The sequence below is a fragment of the Aythya ferina genome (genome assembly GCF_964211825.1).
Source record: "Aythya ferina genome assembly, chromosome: 5".
NCBI lineage: Eukaryota > Metazoa > Chordata > Aves > Anseriformes > Anatidae > Aythya > Aythya ferina.
In genome coordinates, this window is record NC_140301.1 from 10,529,023 (window position 1) to 10,550,467 (window position 21,445).

At 40.7% G+C, this 21,445-nt stretch overlaps 1 protein-coding gene and 1 long non-coding RNA gene across 16 annotated transcripts in view; one reads left to right on the forward strand and one right to left on the reverse strand.

Annotated features, from left to right (window-relative positions):
• The window catches only part of ANO5 (anoctamin 5), a 54,090-nt gene extending 47,329 nt beyond the window's left edge, over nt 1-6,761 (reverse strand). For 7 of the 14 annotated variants that reach the window (XM_084520778.1, XM_084520777.1, XM_084520775.1 and 4 more), the window contains exon 1: nt 6,606-6,761. In XM_084520778.1, coding sequence (XP_084376904.1) covers nt 6,606-6,666 — 61 coding nt within the window. In that variant the 5' untranslated portion in view covers nt 6,667-6,761. The remainder of the gene's footprint in view (nt 1-6,605) is intronic. The other 7 variants (XM_084520785.1, XM_084520784.1, XM_084520783.1 and 4 more) reach the window with 3 other exon arrangements.
• Nucleotides 1-21,445, forward strand: part of LOC311437469 — a 317,804-nt gene that overhangs the window by 145,262 nt on the left and 151,097 nt on the right. For both annotated transcript variants that reach the window (XR_014693484.1, XR_014693485.1), the window contains exons 5-7: nt 5,076-5,241; nt 8,213-8,257; nt 11,694-11,849. This is a non-coding gene — a long non-coding RNA (uncharacterized lncRNA). The remainder of the gene's footprint in view (nt 1-5,075; nt 5,242-8,212; nt 8,258-11,693; nt 11,850-21,445) is intronic.

Here is a 21,445-nt window from a genome sequence, read left to right on the forward strand (position 1 = left end):
GAACACGTTCGATTTTCCATAAACACACGATCATTTACTAGGAACATATTAAAAGAACTTCATGATCCCCTTGGAAGAAAAAAATGCGTTCAATTATTACCTGCTTCATGGCCATATTAATTTACAACATTTGTTTTATTATTAATGAGTGATTGCACAGAACGAGTATTTATCAACACATCGGTAATAAAATAAAAAACAGCAGCATTTTAAACAGATTAATATATGGAAGAAAAATCTATGCTAACAATAACAATTTGGAAAAGATGCAGTCCTTACCTCTAATCTCTAGTACAGTAAATGTGTATTTTAAATCAGAACATCAGGTTTACTCCTAGCTGCCTTCCTTTTATAAAGACCATAAAACCTTCCCTTTTGCTTAGAAGGGACTGGGTTAAAAAACTAAAAGTTGTATAAATCAGTTTTAGCAAAAAACCACAAGCATAGTGTTGTAACACAGAACTTGAATGACACTTTCATGTGGTTAGGGCAATAACCACTACTGTATTGCAAGTACTATCTGTGTAAGTTCATCAAATGTGCTCTGAGCACCCAAGGTAGCATTTATACCTTTTGGGACCCATCATTTTGCAGAACGGCACATGCCAAGTGATTAATGGGTTCAAATGTAATTGAAAGAGAAAGCCCAGACGAGCGATAGTTGGATAAAGTGAGGTGTTTTTACATTGGGTTACATTTAGGTGCATAGAAGTGATGGTGAATAGGATGGCAATTAAACCTTAGAAAAGCAGGGTAGAAAAATGCCAGCCTGCAGAAGTCCTGGCAACTTGAGAGGGACTACAGCCGTGCCTGTTTGCAATTGGACTATTTATATGTCGAGGGCCATTTTTCATTGACTGCAGAAGCGGACAAACAGCTCGAGCAACTGCTGTGCGCATACATGGAAATGGCAGGTGCGTGCCCCTCTTGCTCCAGGGAAGAGGAAGAGAGGGGAACCGCGCTATTGCTTTTCATCACAGCCCAAAAGTGGCAAGCACTTCAAAAGGTGCTATGTACAAACTTGCTTTCCTACTGTTCCCAGAGGCCCCTTTAAAATCTCACAACATTATTCATTAATGCACTGCTCCGACTTTCACTGAAATCATTGATTTAACAGAGAAGCAACACGATCTCTGATTTCTTCCAGCATTTGCCATGCACTAGAAGCAGCAGGGGGCTCAACACACTGCTTGCTCTATGGATGGGCATTACGTTCCCATCCTTGCACGAGAAATCTTCTGTAGAGACTGTAAGAGAAAAGCAACACGTCAACAGGGAGCTCAAAATGGGGCAATAGTGGGAAACCAAAGTGGGGATTGGATTCGCAAAAGTGAGGAACATGTATGACTTGTATTTACTCAGTCAGTATTTACTAAGCAAGTAAAAAGCACTCCACGGTAAACCAGGCCTTGCTGTCCGCTGACAGGATTCCTCAGCTGCTTGTGACCTGGACACCTCATTTCAGTGTCTCATTTCACTGGGCAGCTCCCCCACCCCATTTCCCACCAACCACCAAAATGAGCAGGGCAATAGACCAGGGCTGCCGGCACTTAGCTGGCACTTTCTGATGTAAGCACCAGCTAATGAACAGGACCCAAATAAGCCAAGACAACTAACTTGCCAGCAGCCTCAAAACCACATCTGTTTGACATTACTTCTCCACATGGTATATTTCTAGCACACTGTAAATTGGGCAAATATAGGCTCTCTGATTTCCTACCTGATAATTAAGAAAAGCCTTTGGAATAACAAACCCCAGGGCCTTTTCTAATACAGGGTTAGTGCAGAAAATTAAAGGTCTGCATCGTGAGCCCTACCCACATGGCTTGCTGGCATTCTGCTGCCTTGCCAAAGGCCTCAGATTTCATATTTACCCTTGGGCGCCAGCTAAGTAAGGTCACGTGGGATTTCCAGTTAGAAAACTGCACTTCACCTTAAGATACTCTCACTTCCCCAAAAAATGCATTTGGAACTTCATTAGCTCTCCTGGTCATCATCCTGTTTGTTTCACCTGGATCTTCTGATACAGTCAGAACCATCCTCCACAGTTCCCTCCTGATGCAGTGTGAAAAGAGTAATCCCAGCTCACCCTCGGACGTATTCAAACTACATATAAATAGATTCTGAATCCTCTACTGGATTACCACAATACTGAATTAACTTAGGTACAGAATTAAGCTATTTTCTCAGCCGTTCTGGAGAAATACCCTTAAGCAGATATTTATGTTGCATCCCTTGCCCTGCCCAGATTGGTGAATTCAGAATGGTATTAGGTTACGTTAGCACAGGTAATTACAGATTACCACGCTGCTCAGCACAGCTGCACAGGGCACCCAGTTCTCAGCTCTGGTTCCAAATACCTGCCTTATTCCAGGCCTACAGCAGCAACTTGTCTGCTAGCACACCTCTTCTTGGCACGCATCTGGCTAAAGCAAGGAGCACGTGTTAACAGCCATAGGTTCATACAGGAGGTTCATCATTGAAAAATGTCTGTGTCTACAGTATAATCCAAGTAGCCACGTCCCAGACTGGAGTCAACCCCACCCCTCCAAGAAGTATTAGTCCTCAAAAACAACTCCTGACATGTTATTCATCTTTCTACAGATTGCTAACACCTCAAAACTCTTTACAGAACTGTAATGGCAAGAAGCACCCCTAGCAATACAACACAAAGATCATTCTTCCCCTTGGTGCATTTATACACATGCACCTGTGGAAAAACTACCCCCAAACATAACTACTGCTAGTACAGAGGTACTGCTAGATAGCAAAGCACAACCCCTGCAATCATATTGCTCTTCAGTTCCACCTTCAGATAACAATAAAACAACACACAGGAAAGTTCACTGCATTACTACCTTGCCACGTAACATGAAAAGGTGCCAAGAGGTGTTGTGTGCCAGATTATGTTTCCAATACTTTTGGAATATGTTTGTATTAGGTGACCTGTACATCTCCTCCATGTGCATACATGCACAACTCACTAATTAATATACAGACAGTAAGCCAGAACAATTTATTTTGATGATATATCTGCCAACAGTTTTCTGAGCCTAATTTTAAGTGTCCATTTTCAGCAGAACTCTTACATCTTATCTTCATTTCTTCCTTGAGTCTCAGTAATTATTAATGACTTGCACATAGCTGTTGAGGTGTTTGCCCAATTTAGGACAGCTATCTCATTTCTCTGGAGTACAGACTTCTCTCAAGCACAAACAACAAAACCTTGCATTTCAACTAAGCTCTCTGTTCGTACAGGTGCTGGTAATGCCAGGCAGATTACATTTATCTGTACAATAGGAGTTGGAAAAGCAAACTAACTTTGAATTTTGTTTAATAACTTGAAAAGAACTACCTACAAAAACTTTCCAGCATGCAATATCATACTTAGGTCATAAAATTTCATGGACCAGCAGCAGAGACTAAGTCTCCAGTTGTAGATGTACTTTCATAATTTTGAATTTTAGTCAAATCTAAAGCCTATTTTTTATTATTAAAAAAAGACAGACACAAAGCAAAATCCTATGCATTGGAAACCTGCTTTTCAATGAGTCCTGCAAAGGTGAAGCAGTGACCCTGCTTTATATAAAGGCTAAAAAGCATTGGCCTGAGATGGCAAAACCAGCTCAGTTTTCTCCTCTAGCTGACAGAGTTCAGCTGTATTCCCCAGCTCTCAGAAAAGCGGCCTGAACATCCCACATAATTGCCAGTGGGTTAGGAAGGCAGGCGAGAGCACTTAATGCTCCCTTTGGAGCTACTCCACTTTGCCAGTCAGAAAAAGTTGACAGAAGTGACTTTACTCTCATACGCAGGGTCATGAACTAAAAGAAAAGCGTTTAGGTCTCATTCACCAGTCCAAGAGCAAATCATTCTAACTTGTTTTTTTTTGTTTTTCCAGTTGACAATCTCTGGGTAAAATTCCTTTTCAACCCCACTCCTCTACAGTGGTTAAAGTTTTCAGCTTTTAATTAAAAGCAACACAGCAAACTATCTTTTTGCGTGCACTCAGGTATAAGGCAATATTGTGCAAACTATGGGGATCTGTTCCAAAAAGCAAACTTGCCTACCACAAACTGTAGTTTTCTTCTAAAACCAAGTTTACCTTTTGGATATCCAATACATACTTAAACTGTGCCACTGCAGGGACACATCCCAGGCAGGAAAGAAATTCCACTTAGGAGCTACCCATTGGTTGGTGGGGCTAATGGAGTATTGCCTCACCTGCCTGTTACATTCTGAATTATGCCCAAATTTCTTGGAGCTTTTATTTCATTATCTGCAAATACATTTTCAAACAGTTTTTGTATTGGTACATCTTCCATTTTAGTCCCGTGGGAGCATGATAACCCATCTTTGTTTCTACAAATGGAGTGGAAATTATTACACACATTTCCTCAGTAATTAAAGACAGATGTAGTTTTGAACATAAGCCTATGTTTTGATTCTAAATTACTAGTATAAATCATAACTTCAATTAAATAAGCAACGTGCTCTTAAACAATAGTAACACTTGATCCCAAATAGCAATGCATTACTAGAAGTCAACACTGTCACAAGCACTTTTTCGAAGTCATGCCATCAGCTTCTCCTGGTGTTTCGGTACCTTTCTCAGAGGGAACACAGGCAAGATGACCAACCACCTCAGTGGGCATTACAATTTAGAGCACATTACAATTTAGAACAGTCAGGTAAATCTTAGAAAGATGAGCTATGGCTTCAGTGCACGCCCCTGCTACTGAAGGGAGACATGAATGATCCTTCTGCCTCGCAGAGGACAAGCCTGGTTTGGCCTCCCCACACAGGCTCCACGTTCTTGTAGAACCACACAAGTGAAGGCAGTACAGCTCAAAACACGGCACCGAGCCAAATGCGGGCTTCCAGAACATCTGTGGTCTTGGGGTGTATTCCCCAACACAAATGCAGTAGCATGAGTATCTCATGCAGAAAAAACAATGCTGAACAACAGCATAGACAAAGAAATATTCCTAAGAACAGACTAGTCTTTGATACTTGTATGTGATTGTTCCAAGTTCAATTTGCTTATTTACTTTTTTTGTTTGTTTTTATATATTTAGGTAGGTTCCACACAGCTTCAACAAAAAGCAAAATCACGCACTTGAAAGTGGAAGTTATTACCTCATACTGGTGTAATTCAACAGGAAGCCAGAAAACTTCCTTCAAGGTAGAGGATTTGGCATGTGAGCTCCAGACACAGATTGCATGCTCAACTTACTGCTGTTGGTAAGTAGCTTTTCATTCCCCTGACTTGTTTTTCAGCATTCAAGTTTAATGAAATGCTGTAGTAAACCAGAACTAAATGCACACGTGCATTACAGATATTAATGTGTCTTTAAGGAAAAGACACAGCACTTTTTTTTCTTCTGCCTTGTTCCTATTTATGTACACAGACCCTACTGTGTGTGAGTGGACATCAGGCAGCTATGGCTTGAAGCCTCTGTAAGAGACCACCTTCTCCTTCAGAGCACAAAGCATATGTTTAGATCTTTGAGATGTCCCAGTGGTGATATATACATGTTGTTAGCTTTTGTAGGCCATAACTGAAAGAAGACCTCATTTATTCTAAACCAGATTTTTATTTGCACAACCAATTAACAAACTTGTAGAAGTCTACTCTCTTAGCCCGTATGAAATTCTTTTTTCTGTTTTAGGAAAATGTTTGATTAAAAAGCGAATTAAACTGGGACATGATTCTGGATGCACAGTTATGTGCTACTGTAAAGTATAAGCTAATAAGTCATCCTTGTTCACTGAAACCCCTTACATTCAGTGTTTATGACTAAACAGAAACCAAAAAAAGCCCCACAGGATGCTCATGGGAAAAATGAGCACTACAGCATTCAGTTTACATACCAGACTTCCAACATCACTCCCTACACGGTTACCACACATTCTGTAACTCTTTTTCCATCCCAAGCTCTGCCAGCCGAGCAGCCCCCGGTCAGCACCGCAGCCCAGGTCAAGCACTCCTGGGCCGTGACTCTGGCCTTGGTGCAGGGCTGGGAGAGCAGCTGGCAGGCCGGGAGGCTGCCATACACTGCCTGCTCCAGCTCTACAGCCAGACTGCCAGCTCGGGAGCCTTCCTCGAGGAAGGCCAAGTCTGGGCTGGGCTGGCACAGCTGGGGCATCACCGCTGCTGCCACCGCAACTGGGCGAGTTTCGCACTTATCCATTGCTGCCAGCTGTCTGAAACAGATCAGTCAAGTATTTTGAAACCTCCGAGCGTACACTGTTGCTTAAGCTGTTTAAAACAGCATTACGTTTTATTTTTTCCTAAAACAAACGCACAAGAAGGAGGGGAGGCAGCTGCCAAGCCCGGCACGGATCCCAAGGCGGTGGTTCCCCCCTGCAGGGGGCCGCACCTCCGCGGCTGCTGCCACAGCACGGCTCCCACCGACTTCTCCTAGGCCAAAGGGTCGCGGGGTTTATTCGGGGCGTGTGGGTTTTCGGGCTGTTCCTGCATTACCGGACCGCCAGCTCCCAGCCCCAGCCGGGGGGCCCCTCAGCGCCCGGCAGCAGCGGAACGGGGCAGGCGGCTGCGTCCCGCCCGGCCCGACCCAGCCCTGCCCAGCCCGGCGGGCACCTACCGTCAGCAGACGGGGCCATCTCGATGAGGGTCTCGCTCGCCTTCCTGCCCAGGCGGTTCATGGCGCCTCGCCTTCCCCGCGCTCCTCCCGGCCCCTGCTCGCCCGCACCCGGCCGCTTGGCCGCCTCCCGGAGCGCAGCGGGGCGGTGGGGAACGGGGTGAGTCAGGGGGCGGGCGGGCGGCCATGCATGCGCACTGCCCGCGGGGCGGGGCGGGGGGGGCGGCCGCCGCCCCGGGAAGCCGGGGCTCCACGGCGGGGGCTCCCTGACGGGGAACCGGGGGGGGTGGTAGCTGAGGGTGTCACCAGCCCAGCGCCTTCCCCTCACGCTTGAAGAGACAGATAGTGACCTGCTGGTTTAGATACAGCGATGGGGCTGTCTTTGTTTCTGGGTCTTTTATCACAACGGATCTTTTATGAGGGAAGTTGAAGGAAGTGCGATAGAGTAGCGTGCACTTCATGGGGTTCTCATTTTGCCTCGATGGGCTGGCTCTCCTGGTCCTCCCTCTGCTGGATCAGGCACTAAAGGCTATCCCTGTCAGCTGTCGTGACTGCGGATTCACAGCAATGTTAGTAAAAGCATTGTTTTGGCTAGCTGCCCTTGGGTCTTCAAAGTCGTAGGTGAGAAACTGACAGAAATAAGAACAAAGCCTGAGGAAGGGAAAATGGGGCATGGAAAGTGGCATATGAAACTCAAGCCTTTCCTTCTGGGTGTTGGATCAAGAGATAAAAGCAACGCCAGCTTGGTCCGGGTCCCTCGGTCTGGCCCAGCCTGCTTTGGCCTCCCTCAGGGGCTCGGAACCAGGCCTCTCCCCGCGCCCTCAGAGAAGGCTCCGATGGCGGCGGCTGCTGCACGTTGCCCTGGGGCTGCTTTCATTTTTATGTCCCTAAGAGCCCAGTCTTCTCCTTCCTTCAGTAGTTTGTCCTCCACTGTTTGTCCAGTACACTGTTTTCACATAGTTTTTATTAATTCGCACTCCCTCAAGGCAGATCTTGAGGCCTTTTTACCGATTAACCTTTTTGTTTATTTGGCGTGTACTGACAATGTAACAATTGTATGCAACAAACATACCAGGTTTTGTTACTTGAGCAACTAGCATGCAACATCAGTTTCATGGAGAATTTCTCAATCCTGAAGTTAATCAAGTCAAGCAAGTCCCTCAGTTAAGGTGCTGGGCCTGCACTCCAGTCTACGTCCGGTACTAGGCCTTTATTTTATTGTATGGCATTACTGCTTCAAGAAGTATATTTTTAGTCAGGGGCAAGACCTAAAAACATATCTGGTTGCTTTCCAAAGTCTGAAACATTTAGTTGTTTTTTTAATCTCAAGATGCAGGGTACTGGGAACAAAGCCTACAGAAATGGCCTGCTAAGTGAGAAGCATTTAAACAACTTGTAACAGCATACAATTCACTAGGCCAGAATGTTCAGTTTAAAGGCTGTGTTTTCTAAGCCCTTAATTTTATCAGAACTTTAAATATAGGATAAATGCTTTTATGCCTGTAGAAGATGCAATTAGAGTTCCACCATTTAACAAGAGCCAGAAACAGCAACAATTTCAGTGGCCATGGCTAGGTTTTGCCTTCTAATTGTATGCTTTCTCTTCCCAGCTCCACCCAGCATGTGCATGTGAAGCTGACCATATCTAAAGCTGTGTAAGTACTCCAGAGATGATTTTGCAGATCTCTGTAATTGGTCGGGTACATGGTTTCTTGAAGCACTGAATTTATGTAAATTACACAGCGGTTTATGTCAGAGACAGGACAGAAATCTGCTCTCCCAGGAGGTACAAAAGGCCTTGTGTCCATGGCAGGCACACAGGAGGTACATGCAATACATGAAAGCATTTAGCTTTCTTGGATATTCTGAGTTTAAACAGCCATTGTCTTACTCAGGGGCTTCAGAGTATGCCAAAGTGATCTAGGACCAAACTTCCTACAAAGGCATAGGCCTTTTTCACTCTTACCTTACATTTTCACTGCTGTTCGTATGGCAGTGAGTCAGGTTAACCTGTTAAGCTGATCTTTTTTTTTTTTTTTTTTTTTTTTTCCCTTGTGGGTTTTCAGTTCTGTGACTCATTGCAAGCAACAGGTACTGCTAACACAGAGACAGAAATGGGGCACCACACAGAACTATTTTATTTTCAGTTTCAGAACTATTTTATTCCTTAAATATCAAGACGACCAGGAATGCCATCGTATTTCTGCTTTTGGTGGTCTGGGATTCAAACACTGTTTCTAATACTGTGTATACATAAAACAAAAAATAAAAATAGTAGACTTGAGGTGTAGTTAGTGTGCATTGCCAGAAATTGCTAGTAGTGATTACGTCTGGGATGTTCAGCAGCAAAATGTAATCTTTAACTATGTGCACTAAAGGAGAGCAGATAGTCTGTAGCCCTTTTTTTTTTTTTCTTACCCCTTATAAAGGCTTTTTCAAAAGCATGAAACTGGTTTAGGAGCCATCATATTTTCTAACTTATTTAAGTGCAGAACATTGGGAGGATTGGAGGGCCAGATTTCAAAGATATCCCTGTTTCCATCATTGTCTTAGATAAGTACCCCATAATCTGTTCAAAAGCACAACTTTCATTCTGAGATCCTAGCTTTTAAAAGTCCTGTTAGAGGACTAAACGTTTTGGCATCGAAGCATCTTTGAAATATATGGTCCTAAATCATGTTGAAAATAAAGCTTTTATGTATAGCAGTTAGATGCTTCGAAAAAAAAAAAAATGTTCTCTATTATTTACCCACCATGAAGGAATATAATATAAACAATTTTGTTTGTTTTAACCACTTGGGGATCTATAAGCTGTTAAGATGCCATGTGCTTTCAGGATTCTATATCTGTAAATCATAGAAAGACTGTATATCCTGAGTTGGAAGGGACCCACAAGGATCATCAAGTCCAACTTCTGGTTTCTCACAGGACAACCCCAAAATCAAACCATATGTCTGAGAGCGTTGTCCAAACACTTTTTGAACTCCCAACAGGCTTGCTGCAGTGACTACTTCGCCAGGGAGCCTGTTCCAGTGCCTGACCCCCCTCCCAGTGAAGAACTTTTCCTAATATCTAACCTGAACGTCCCCTTTCACAGCTTCATGCCATTCCCTCAGTTCTTACCACTGGTTACCAGAGAGAAGAGATCAGCTCCTGCCCCTCTGCTCTCTTTGTGAAGACCAAGCAGGCCTTCCCTTTGCAGAGACCTAGACCTGTAGGCCTAGTCTAGGCTTCCTCTCAGTCTCCTCTTTTCTAGGCTGAACAAACCAAGCTGCTCCTCATACATCATGCTTTCTAGACCCTTCACCATCTTTGTAGCCCTCCTTTGAACACTCTCCAATAGTTTTATATTCTTTTTATACTGTGGTGCCCAAAAGTGCACACAGTACTCAAGATGAGGCTGCACCAGCAGTGAGCAGAGAAGGACCATCATTTCCCTCGACCAGCTGGCCATGCTGTGCCTGATGTCCCCCAGGATATAGTCAGCCCTTTTGGCTGCTAGGGCACACTGGTGACTTAGATTCAGCTTGCCATCTACCAGAACCCCCAGATCCCTTTCTGCGGGGCTGCTCTCCAGCTTCTCATCCCCCAGTCTGTACATATATCCACGGCTGCCCCATTCCAGGTACAGAATCTAGTTCTTGCTCTTGTCAAACTTCATATTGTTGGTGATTGCCACTTATATATCCCTGTCACAGTCTCAGAAGGTGCAATAACTTCTGCCACTGAAAATGTGTATTGTGCATACTCCTTTTGTTTAGGAAAGTTTTGTATATATTCAGTTTTAGTAAGTTCCCACATCAGACTGTGAGCATAAGTCTGAAACAGATAGAGTAAGAAAACCCAAGTTTGAAACAGATACAGTAAGAAAAGGTAAAACATCATATCTCCTTCCCAGTCTCTTCAGTCTGCAACCCATGGCGGATTGCTTTGCTGTAAGGTTTCAGTTCACACAGAATGCATCCCAGAAACCGATGTTACCACCTCCCTCCACTTCTTCAAGCAATTAAATGTCTTTGAGGCTTTACAAGAGCCAACCAGTTTCTTTCCCTGTCTTTAAATTAGCCCTTTAGAATATAAATAATAGTGTGATTTGGAAAGAAAGTAATCCTCTAGAGACCAGTAGAACTAGATATCAAAGAGGTTTAGAAAGATAAAGTTGAACTCAGATGGAAGTTAGATGCTCAAACCCAACATGACAATTCGGTTACCCGGTTACCACTTAGTCTTGTAACTTTCTTGGCTTTTTTTTTTTTTTTTTTTTTTTTTTTTTTTAATGCTGCCAGAAAGGAAGCACGATATCTCTTTTTCAGGCGATAACATCAGTTAAAGCTTCAACACTTGCCTGGAATACTGGAGCTCACAGACCAGTTACTGTGACTGAAGGGGATTTTGACCTCTCCTAATGCAGTGCCACACCACCAACCTGTAGGCTGTGTTAGAGATGATGAGGGAAGTACCTCACACCCTTCTTTTACAGTTGCCACAGTAAAGAAAGGAATGTAGTAGCCCCTGATCTCAGAGAAAGCCTGAGGGAGATTTTTGCTGTCTGGAGATTCAGTCTGGGTTCCCTAAACTTTTCCTGCATTTTACTCAGAGGCTGTTTGATATCTGACTCTCCTTGCACCATATGCAGTTCTTCAGGCTAAACACAGCTGTCTGAAAACTCCAGGGTCAGGCACCTAGGAAATACAGCAATGCTTGCCGATGGAACAGGCATTTGAATTTGTATACGAAGACAGCTAATTTTATTTGCATGCTGCCTTGCAACCCTAGAAATCATCAGGAAATGGTAATGATAAGAGGCTGCTCTAAACAGTTCCGGTATTAGGTGGCAGAATGTAAGCAGTTCTCAAAGAAAGTTTAACATAGTATGCAAATGTACTTAGTTACTCACTGCATTTTCTCTAACTTCACGCTTTTCAGTTAGTCAGCTGTTTGTATTAAGTGGCGCAGGTAAGGATAACACCTATAATACTTAAACAAACAGATATCTCTGCAGACTACAATCTACTTTTTCCTTGAGCTGATTTACTGCAAACTTACAATAGCAGAGCTAAAATCAACTGCCTGGTTTGTTCTCTACCCTAGGGCAAGGAAACTACATGGGTGTGGTCCCAGCTAAGCCCAGCCACATCTCTGCAGGGTGCTGACTGCTCCGGGAGGAGGAAAGCATGAAACAGGAACAACAGTTCTGTGTCCTTTGCATGAGTAACAGATGTTTTGAAAGAGCTGCAAGAGACCAAGGTAATCTTAACAGAAAGCTGTATTTTGGTGTTTTAACAGAAGCCCGTATCCCATTTCACACACAAGCACATGTAGTTCTGTCATTTTGCAGTTGCATTCCAATAACTGGATTCCCCGGTTTACAGCTGCTATCAAAGCCTTCTTGAAATAACACAAAGAAACCACAAAAAAGACCACAAGGAAAAAATTACATTGTTAGGTACTGGGGAGTAGAGAGAATCCATCTCTTTCATGCTGCTAGAGACTTTATAAGGATACCCTAATATGCAAAAAATCTATTCATTAAGTATGTGTGAGGTGTGATTCTTCACTCTTGTTGTGTCTCTGAGGATATACTTCCACTGATTTTACTAAACTGCTCCTAAATAGATGAGCGGAGATCAGTATTTCATTCTGATCGGTTGTGCACTGATAGGTGCGTTTGTAGAAAGGATTATTGAATGCAGTAGAGTTGGGATAAGGCTACTTGATCAGTTCTGGCACTTAAATGACAATGTTAATTTAAGGACATTTTAGTAAGTTCCTACGTGCTTTCTAGCGAAATCATCCATTTTCTCTCTCGCTATTATAGATAGTTTCTCAGGGTTTAGTGCCCTCTCGTGGTAATAGTGTTATAGTGTTTTCTCCTGTGAAACTAGGTATGCTGACACCTCGGTTTGTTTTTGTTTCTTTTTCCTTTTAGTTTTCTCTGCATCAGTTGATTACCCTTTGGTGATAAATGGATAAAATTAGGTGAAATTATGTATATGTATATTTTTTTTTAAACACGGAGGGTTGTGGATGGAGTAAATGAGGAGGCTGATGTATGAAAAGCAAAGCATTGAAATGTTGCAGGGAGCTAAGTAGCTCTAGCAAAAATATTGGAAACTTTAGTTCAATTCAGTGTGCATTAATCAGCTTAGACAGTAAAGCAGAACTGAATTATAAAGGTACCATAAAATTAAGAGAGCAAAACATTGCAGTTTTGTATGAGATAAAATGTAGTCTCACACAAAATTTTCAACATACCTTCTAATGACTTGTACATCTCTTGTATGTGCCCACTTTTAACTGTTCTTAGTTACCTATTTTATTGCAAATTTATAGAAATGTATAAAGAGATTATCAGCTACATAAAAAAAAAAAAAAATAGGAAAATATAAGTCCTTCTATATGCTTATTAATAAGGCAGGATATTCAAGCACAACTTATTAGCTGTCAGGCTGCTGAGAATAATAGAAATAATGCTACAAGTGATTGTCTAATCCTATGGACAGTGTTCTTCTCTGCTGTTTACAAAATTCTTTGTGAAGAACATTAGAGGCTCCAGTGTAAGCTTTAAAAAAATGTTTCACTTTTGCTGTTATAAATTATATTTAAATTCTGCATATTTGGTAGATTTACACCCTAAAAACAACTTGAACAATCTCTTACATCAAAGGATCAAACTACATCTTCTCTTTTCAGCCCATCTCCTTGGATATGCTCCACAGTTTAGTTCTAGTCACTTGGCTGAAGATTTCCACCCTAATAAAGTTGTGCAGTGAGCTGCTAGTTCTTGTTTGTTGTAACCTTTCAGTTTTCTTTTGTACTCATTTTCACATTTTTTCTGTGCAACTATGTGAGATACATAGTAAAATGTTTCCAGCCTTTCCCCAGTCTCTAGCCCTAGTTGATTTCTACACCAGATCCTGTCTGAAAAATGTAATACTTATCTCCCCACCCAGGGGAACCCTTGTGCAAAGTTGTCAGAGCTGCCCCAGTTGTCCTGTCCATCCTAGTCACAGCACAGGCTGAGCATATAGATGAGTTACACGCACTCCATGAACATGATAAGCATCCAGGAGCAGCAGGAGTGGTGCAACACATGGTACTCTCAGCCACCTCAAACGTAACAGGAAGGATCAGGCAAAAAGAAAAGTGACAAAGTGAAGTAGAGAAGATGTATCTAAAAATCATTACTTTGAAGTATAAATAGTAAGATGAAATCAATATAATTAAAAATTTATGTACACGTTCTAAGCAGGAAGTAGCAGAGACTGATGAAAAGTGAAAAAAAAAAAAGTCAAAACAATAAATAAGAAAGATATCAAATTGAAACTTTCATTGTCTGGGAAGTATTGTATTTTAAATTTCGGGGGAATGGAGGAAAGCTCTCAAAATGCAAGATGCTACTGTGTTTCCTCTGGCTTCTAATAGGCCTATGAGGGCCAACCATAAAATATTTTAATGCTGTTTAGCTCTGGCTTCAAGTGGGAATACTGAAGTGTAACACAAATAGGCCAGTGCAGAGTTCAGTAATTTCGGTACAGCGAATCTGATATTTGAACACTTTTTCTATCGCTGTCTCTTAGAATGTTAATTCTACTTTCCTATTAAAGTGTTGAATTCATAAGAAGAGCTCTGTCATCTCTAATAAAAGTCAAATCTGTTTTCTTGAGATTACTGCTATTGTCTGTAATACAGTTCTTGTGAATTGTATTGTTTATCAGAAGACAAACTAGTTGTGACTTCTAAGTCTGTCCTCTTGGATAATCATTCCAAGTACTTAGTACATATGGAAGAATTTCATTTATCATTTCTTTTTCTCCTCATTTTAAAAGGTCTTGTGTTTCATACTTCAAATGTGAAAAGAGGCAAGAAAATACCATAGTGGAAAGCCGCATGCCTTGCCTCATTAGAGAATTAGAGCATTAGAACGTGCATTAGAGAAATGAATGTGACTTTAAATAGGAGAGGTAGCACTGGCTTGTCCTGATCCACTCCTACATTAAGTAAGTCAATGATGCTACTTCATTTTTCAGTTCAGAGCACTTCTGCATGTTTTGATAAAAGTTTTGAATAGTAATACTAATATGAATGCCAAGGTCATTTACTCTTTAATTTTCAGTGATCTTGGGTACTAGAATCAAGACCTTGTGCAGTAACTGTAAATACAACTGTTCTCGGTCCATTTTTGCATGGCATTCTGCTAAAACTTGTCTGCCTTGAGTTAATAGAGTGGACTTCAGTTAATCTGTTAAAATTCTTGTGTTTCATAAAAATCAGCCTTTTAGTAATAAGTCTGTGGTTTCTGATGTGATTTAATTTTTCTGAGTCTGACATCTCAAGAATTAAAATAGAATGACAATTTCAAAAACTGTCAGTAATCACTGCTCTTATCAATCATTATCCAATGAAGCTCTATGCATATTAGCTAACTTTGCCTTGGTCTGCAGCAGCTTTTTTCTTCATTTCCTTTGTACTTTCACAAGGTAATGATGTTATTAAGCTTCATCCCTCCATTTCTGTTTGTAAAATTGATATCCTCCTCACATTCTTCTTGTCATACTCAAATGAAAACTGAAACAGGCAAAGCATTTTTTTTCTTGCACTTATGAGCATATGTGCTATTTAAAAATAATTTTAAGAAAATCTGTCTGTCCACTTATGATTTAGTATCTCCATACCATAGCCCTAAAGAAATGCTAATGGAATAAGAGTCTATTATTATTTTTCTGTCTGCATACTCCAGGATACATGTTTAAAATCTCTTGTTATTCTGTTATAATATTTTTATCCAAACATCTTGTAACCTTTGTTTTGAATTCATTTTCAAGATCATGCTTTGTCACTAGACTGGTGATCATATTCTCTAATTCAGCACAATTGCATACGTTGTCAGGGTCAACATCAGCTACTGCACTTGCTTTAATTAAGCCTTATGAACACTAGTCTCTTTAGCAGTGTTATCTGATAGTAGAGAAGTGATTATTCGTATTGCTTTACTACGGCACGTTTACTAATTCATACAAGCGAGCTTCCTTTTCCAAAGACCAGCAACTTTTGCACAGTTCTTTCCCAAAATTTATTGCAGTCTTCAATACTGTCATCATTCCATGCCCTTCTTTTCTGTTTTGAGAAACCCATTTTGCATATCTTCCATAAATATTCCCTGTTTTTTTTTCCTGTTGGTGTCATTTGATGTTTTTAGAGCTGGGGCATGGACTGTGACTGTGGGCTGTGATTTTTTCTATTGCTTTTCTCTCATGAGAAACTGAAACACAGTCATGTTCTCCACCATGATTATGTGGTACATCAAATGTGATCGCCGTGACTATATGCTATATGAGAAACTAGATTTAAAATTTTCCCTGTGTGGATTGGTATTGCTGACCATTCCACTGCTGGTTTTAATTTGGACAAAAAAATGGGCTTAGACGGTGATGGGATAAGCAATATCATCAGCTGCTGTTCCAGAACAGTTCCCCTTGTCACTACTGATCATTACTTTTATAGAAACAGTCCGTTGATTATCAACTGCAGTTTGATTGATAAAATTATTAACAACAGGAGCACTGTTTCTTGTTTTTATACTATACATCTCAGAAGTTGCTTAGCTAGCTGTTAAGGGGTATGTCAGGAAATAGGGTCCTGTGTGAGCTGTATGAAAAACATGATAGATTTTCTTTAGCTTTATTACACCTATTGTGAACTCGGCCAACTGCGCTCAGCTTTGTGCAACAAATAATTCCCAGTGATATGTTTCAAGCTACTATCAATTTGCCAGTGAAATCAGTTGGTTCAGCGGGGCGTAAACATATCTGAGCCAAATCCAAACAAATGGCTTGGCTGGAGCCCCATTTTGCTGTTTCAAAATGCAAAGTAACCAGCAGGAATTGTGAAGAGGTAGGGGATTCACAATTACCTTGGCATTATGGTCCATACTGGTGTTGTATTTAACTCCTGCCAGAGTAACCTAACTATAGCTTAGTTCTTTACTCCTAATGAAGTTCGTGTATTGATCTCTCCCAGCTCATACCTATCTAGGTTATCCAAAAACCTGAATTACTTCACATTCAGTCTAACAGTTCCTAGGTAAAACAACACTAGCAAACCTATGACACAGTTTGTAATTCCCCATCAAATTCAAGGAATATAAAACTCCCTTTCCATAGCATAAATAAACAAAAATATATTTCACAATGTGTTCCCCCACCCCCATTTTTCTCAGGCTTCTGTAATTGTGTGGGAAGTGTAGTACATACTCTTCTTTCTACAAAATCAAAACTAAATACAATTTAAAAAGAAGTATTCATACCTCATTTGTGAACACTTACAAACAGTGTAAGTACTTCCTAATAGAAATTTAACAAGTAGAGAGAGACACACATGTATAATGTAGTTTATAGTCTGTATTCAGTCTCCATTAAACTCTACAGCTCCTACATGGACAAGGGTAATACTGAGGTACTCTTTTTAATGAGTACTTTGTGTTGTTGTTGTTTTGTTTTGTTTTTAATTGCTTTTCTTATTTTTTCAGAGTGAAAATGTTTTGCTCTGTATATACAAAATATAACCTGAGAAAACAAGTCCTCCCCTCTCTACTTTGTTTCACACTTCACAGCTCTTATTTTGTTCTTTTCCTGTTACATCTCACACTTCTACACAGAGTGAAAATTATGTGTAATTTGAATAGTAATTCATGCAGATTTACTGCTGTATCATGTGTACAGTGTTTTATATCAGTGAAGCCATAGCTTTTTTTTTTTTTCCTTTTTTTTTTTTTTTCTTTTTTTCTTTTAGCAAAGATTCCTCTGGCAAGTAACTAAGTTTCACAGTGCCGTTTCATTCTCTACCTCTCTTCTCTCATCTTGTCCCTCTGGTACTACCTAGCTCTTCTTTCCCACCTCCAGATCTCTTCCCCTTCCACTTGATTCTGATATCCCTCTTTCTTTAATTCCTGCTTTAATCAGTCTTCCCTCCAGCACTCAGGTTTGTTTATCATTCTCTTCCCAGCCAGCTCTGAACATCCTTACCTCTTCTCAGTCTTTCAGTGTTTTCCCTTAGAAGGAAGTGAAGGTACTGGCAACAGTACAGCATTTCTGCTGCTTCCGCGGGAGGTCTTCTTTTCCCGCACAGCCACATATTTTCCCTTTTCCTGCCTAGCAGAACTAGATTCCCTTCTGTCTGAAACAGAGGTTTTTGGTTTCAGGGTTAGGTGCCCTCACAATGATCTCTTCGCTTTCGGCAGTTACCCTTGGGGAGCAGCAACTGGTTTATGGCTCTCAGGACGCACCCTTGTCTCTTTGTCTGCAAGCACTTGGTATTTTATATCTGAAAATATAAACTGCTTCAGCATCAAACTACTATCAACTGTTACTAATACCGATAGTTTGTTCCCAGCATAGTCACTTTGGAAGCGTTAACACTTTTTCACAGTGAATAAATATTAATCTGTTTGAATCTAATGATGGTGTAATTCTATGGACCTAATCCTGAAATACTTAGTTGGTTCACTTTTAGATAATTTTTGCTTTAGAGTTAATGGTTCAGGGTTTTTGTTACTGTTGTAATGTAATTGAGAAAGAGAACCAAGCCTGTCAGAAGCATTCATTTTTAGATAGCAATGTATCTCTTTCTTTCTTAGATGAGGAGAATCAACCAGAAAACAAATATCATTGTGAAGGTCTTTAGGCATTACAGAGTGAATGGAAATGTTTTTATATAAGGGTTTGTTATGGCAAGGTAGAAATCATTTTCATTTCTTTTAAATTAGTATCTTGAATTCCCAGAGGCTTTGTCTTGGATTTAAAAAGCACAGAGAAGAATACTGTCCCCAGAAAAGCTACTCTGTGTAATTTCTTTCTCCTTTGCTTGCAATCAATCATTCTTTCAGTGAGGCTGATCTTATGTGCTGCTCCTTGGTTTCAGGATACTTCTTGCTGCATGGTACCCACGGCTGTAATTTGCCATAATATGATCATTGAATTTGCTGTGTTTAGTCATCTGAGGCTAGGTTTTTGAACATGGTATTTTGATTTGGTTTAATGTGAAGAAGTGTGTTCTTCCTTTGCTTCATTGTTAAGTGCTCTTTGAGAAGTATTCATGCTTTGTCTCTCTGTCACAGTTATCTGAGAGTGTGTAATGAATGGAATTGCACTGCAGCACCTCATAGAGTACCTCTGCAGGCAGACTCACCAGACTTCTGTTATGAAGATATGCAGAGCTCTCATTTGGGGAGCACATTGTGATAATTTTCCGTCTGTTTCAGTGACCATTTAGATATTTGCTGACTGCTTTAGAGATTTGATGACTTACTGACTTTTTTGGTCTCAGACCTGAAACAACAGACATATCTACTCAAATTCAGCAGGGACAGTCCAACATTGATTTTCATCAGGAAAGTTAATCATGTAAAGGTGATGCTTTTAGCAAGAAGTTTTTCTTGAGACTCTTTCTGTTATAGAACTAAAGTGTTTATCTTGTTCTAATCAAAATAACAGAAAATGACTACAAGGTAGTGGTGTAGGCCAATGATCAGGTTATTAACCTGACAATGGAGAAATGCCAGATCGCCAGAAATGGTGAGTCAGAGTTATTGCTTGTAAATATATCCTACCCCGTGGAATCTCTTGCTCTTAAAATGGTTTTGTTTTGTAGACTTGTCAGCGACACAGTCATAGATAAGGAAACTGACTCTAATCTACCTGTTCAGGTGTTCATCTGTTACATTGGAAAACCCACTCCATGTTCCAGCCCCACGGGCATAAAGCTTTGTTATGCTTTGTTAGAAAACAGGAGTGAATTATGGATGATTCAAACATAGTACAGAAAATTACATTAGCATATGTAACACAGAGAGGATTAAGTATAATTACAGTAGCTGTACACAGCAAAGTATAGTCTGGTAGAAAAACAGTGGGACAAAAACTATTCCTGCTGAGTAACCTTGGTGTGCTTAGGGAAACAGATTTCTGGCTTCCTTTGGTTTGTAGAATCTGAATATTTGCCTGGCACGCTTTTTTGCCAAAGCCCAGTATGCAGCACAGATGTTGGGTTAATGATCAATTCATATTAAGCCTCAGATGAACTCCTAAGATCAGATAATGCAGATCTGATGTGCTCCAGAATAATCACAGAGTGAATAAAGTGTTGTTCACAAGTAAATTTTTCAACCTCAGCGATCAGAATTTAAGCTGCAGGGATGATCAGACAGGTCACCATGACTTCACCAGAGGCAGAGTCAGGGAGGAAAGTAAGTATATGGGGCTAGGGAATTTCTGGTTAGCTTGGAACCATGGTAAAGGGGTCTCAATCCAGTTCTTCGTCTAGAACCTGTATAGCTGCTGCCCATCCAGCAGCAACTTCACCTGTAATTGAAACAGCTCATACTTTCTAAGGCATTTTTAAGGATGTGTATTAAGTCCTTTAAAAAAAAAAAATCAGCATTTAATTTAAGCTTTAGTGGAGTTGATATCAACAATCTTTGCATATATTGTGTCCCTCTACTTCCTATTGTTTCTTGGTGTCACAGGAATATTCACCAGTCCTTTCTTGGGAGATTGAGAGCCATTTTGGTAGCAGTGATATATATGACTTATGACTGTAATGGCTAAATCTGAAATGAAGGACTTTAGGGTTATGGCAATTAGCAAATGATGTTGTTGAAGGAGGTAAACTTGATGCACTGCCGCTTTTCTAAAATTTCATTTTATCAGCATATTAAAGGAAAGTGGTGTCTTTGTACCTGGTCCTATAAGAGCTTTAGTGTCTGGATGAATTCATTATGCTCATGGTCTTTCCTCTCTCCACTGTCTTAGACTCTGTTTTTCTCCTAATCGCTCAGAAAAAGAAAATAGTTCCAGTCTTATCGGTGTAATGTTACTTTGTTAGCTAGCCTTGTGGTTTGTATTCTAATGCCAAGAATACCTCTTAGATTGCATGACTGTATGACTCTAATTCATCCCATATCTGTATTTTCAGCACTTCTATTGTTTCAGTATCCTTATTATACAAGAATGTTTCATGATTTCTTTATATTTTTGCTAGAAGAAAATTATTCATGAGCTCTAAGAAGATAGAAATCTTCCTCTTCTGTCTTTATTTTTCTTCCCACCTCACATTCACTATAATACATTAATGGAATGATTCCGTGAATATCAAATGTAGAAGTTTTAGGGTTCATCCCTAGTGCTTCTTCTCCATAGTAATCCATCTCTATAGCAATCTTACCAAAATTTATTGCTTACGAGGGGAGCAAGAGCTGTGTGCACTCTAAGACTAGAGGCTTTAGCAGCAGCCCTAGCAGCAGCCCTAGACAGACTCCTTTGTGTATATGGCTCATATGGTTACTCTTCACTCTATAAATTAATCTGCTATATTCTTTTAACAATGGAAACTAAATGCATCATGCTAAAATCAAATCAATGTCCTCCATATCAGTCACCAGGGGTCTCTTGATCCCTTTCTGGCATGGATTTTGTTATTCAGACATTCCACACAAGCCATCAAATGGTCCAACTCAATAACAACTAATAAAGCAAGCACCCCTTAAAAATTTCCCCGGGGAATCTTTTTAAATTGAACAGGGAGTAATAAATCTCGTCGTGTCAATAATGGTGAAAATGTTAATTTGGTTGACTCTACCGTGTGCCTCCTCGAGTGAAATTTCAGATGCTGCTCTGGGAAGATGGCTGCTACTTGAACGCAGGCTGTGGCTGGCTGCCTGCAGCAACAGTTTCTAATCTGTGGAAAGAGATACCTGGCATGGGCTGCGTAACAGATCGGTGTTCTGATGACCTGTTTTCTTTCTGAACCTTTTAAATCTCGGCTACTGATTTTAGCGATGCCCTTAA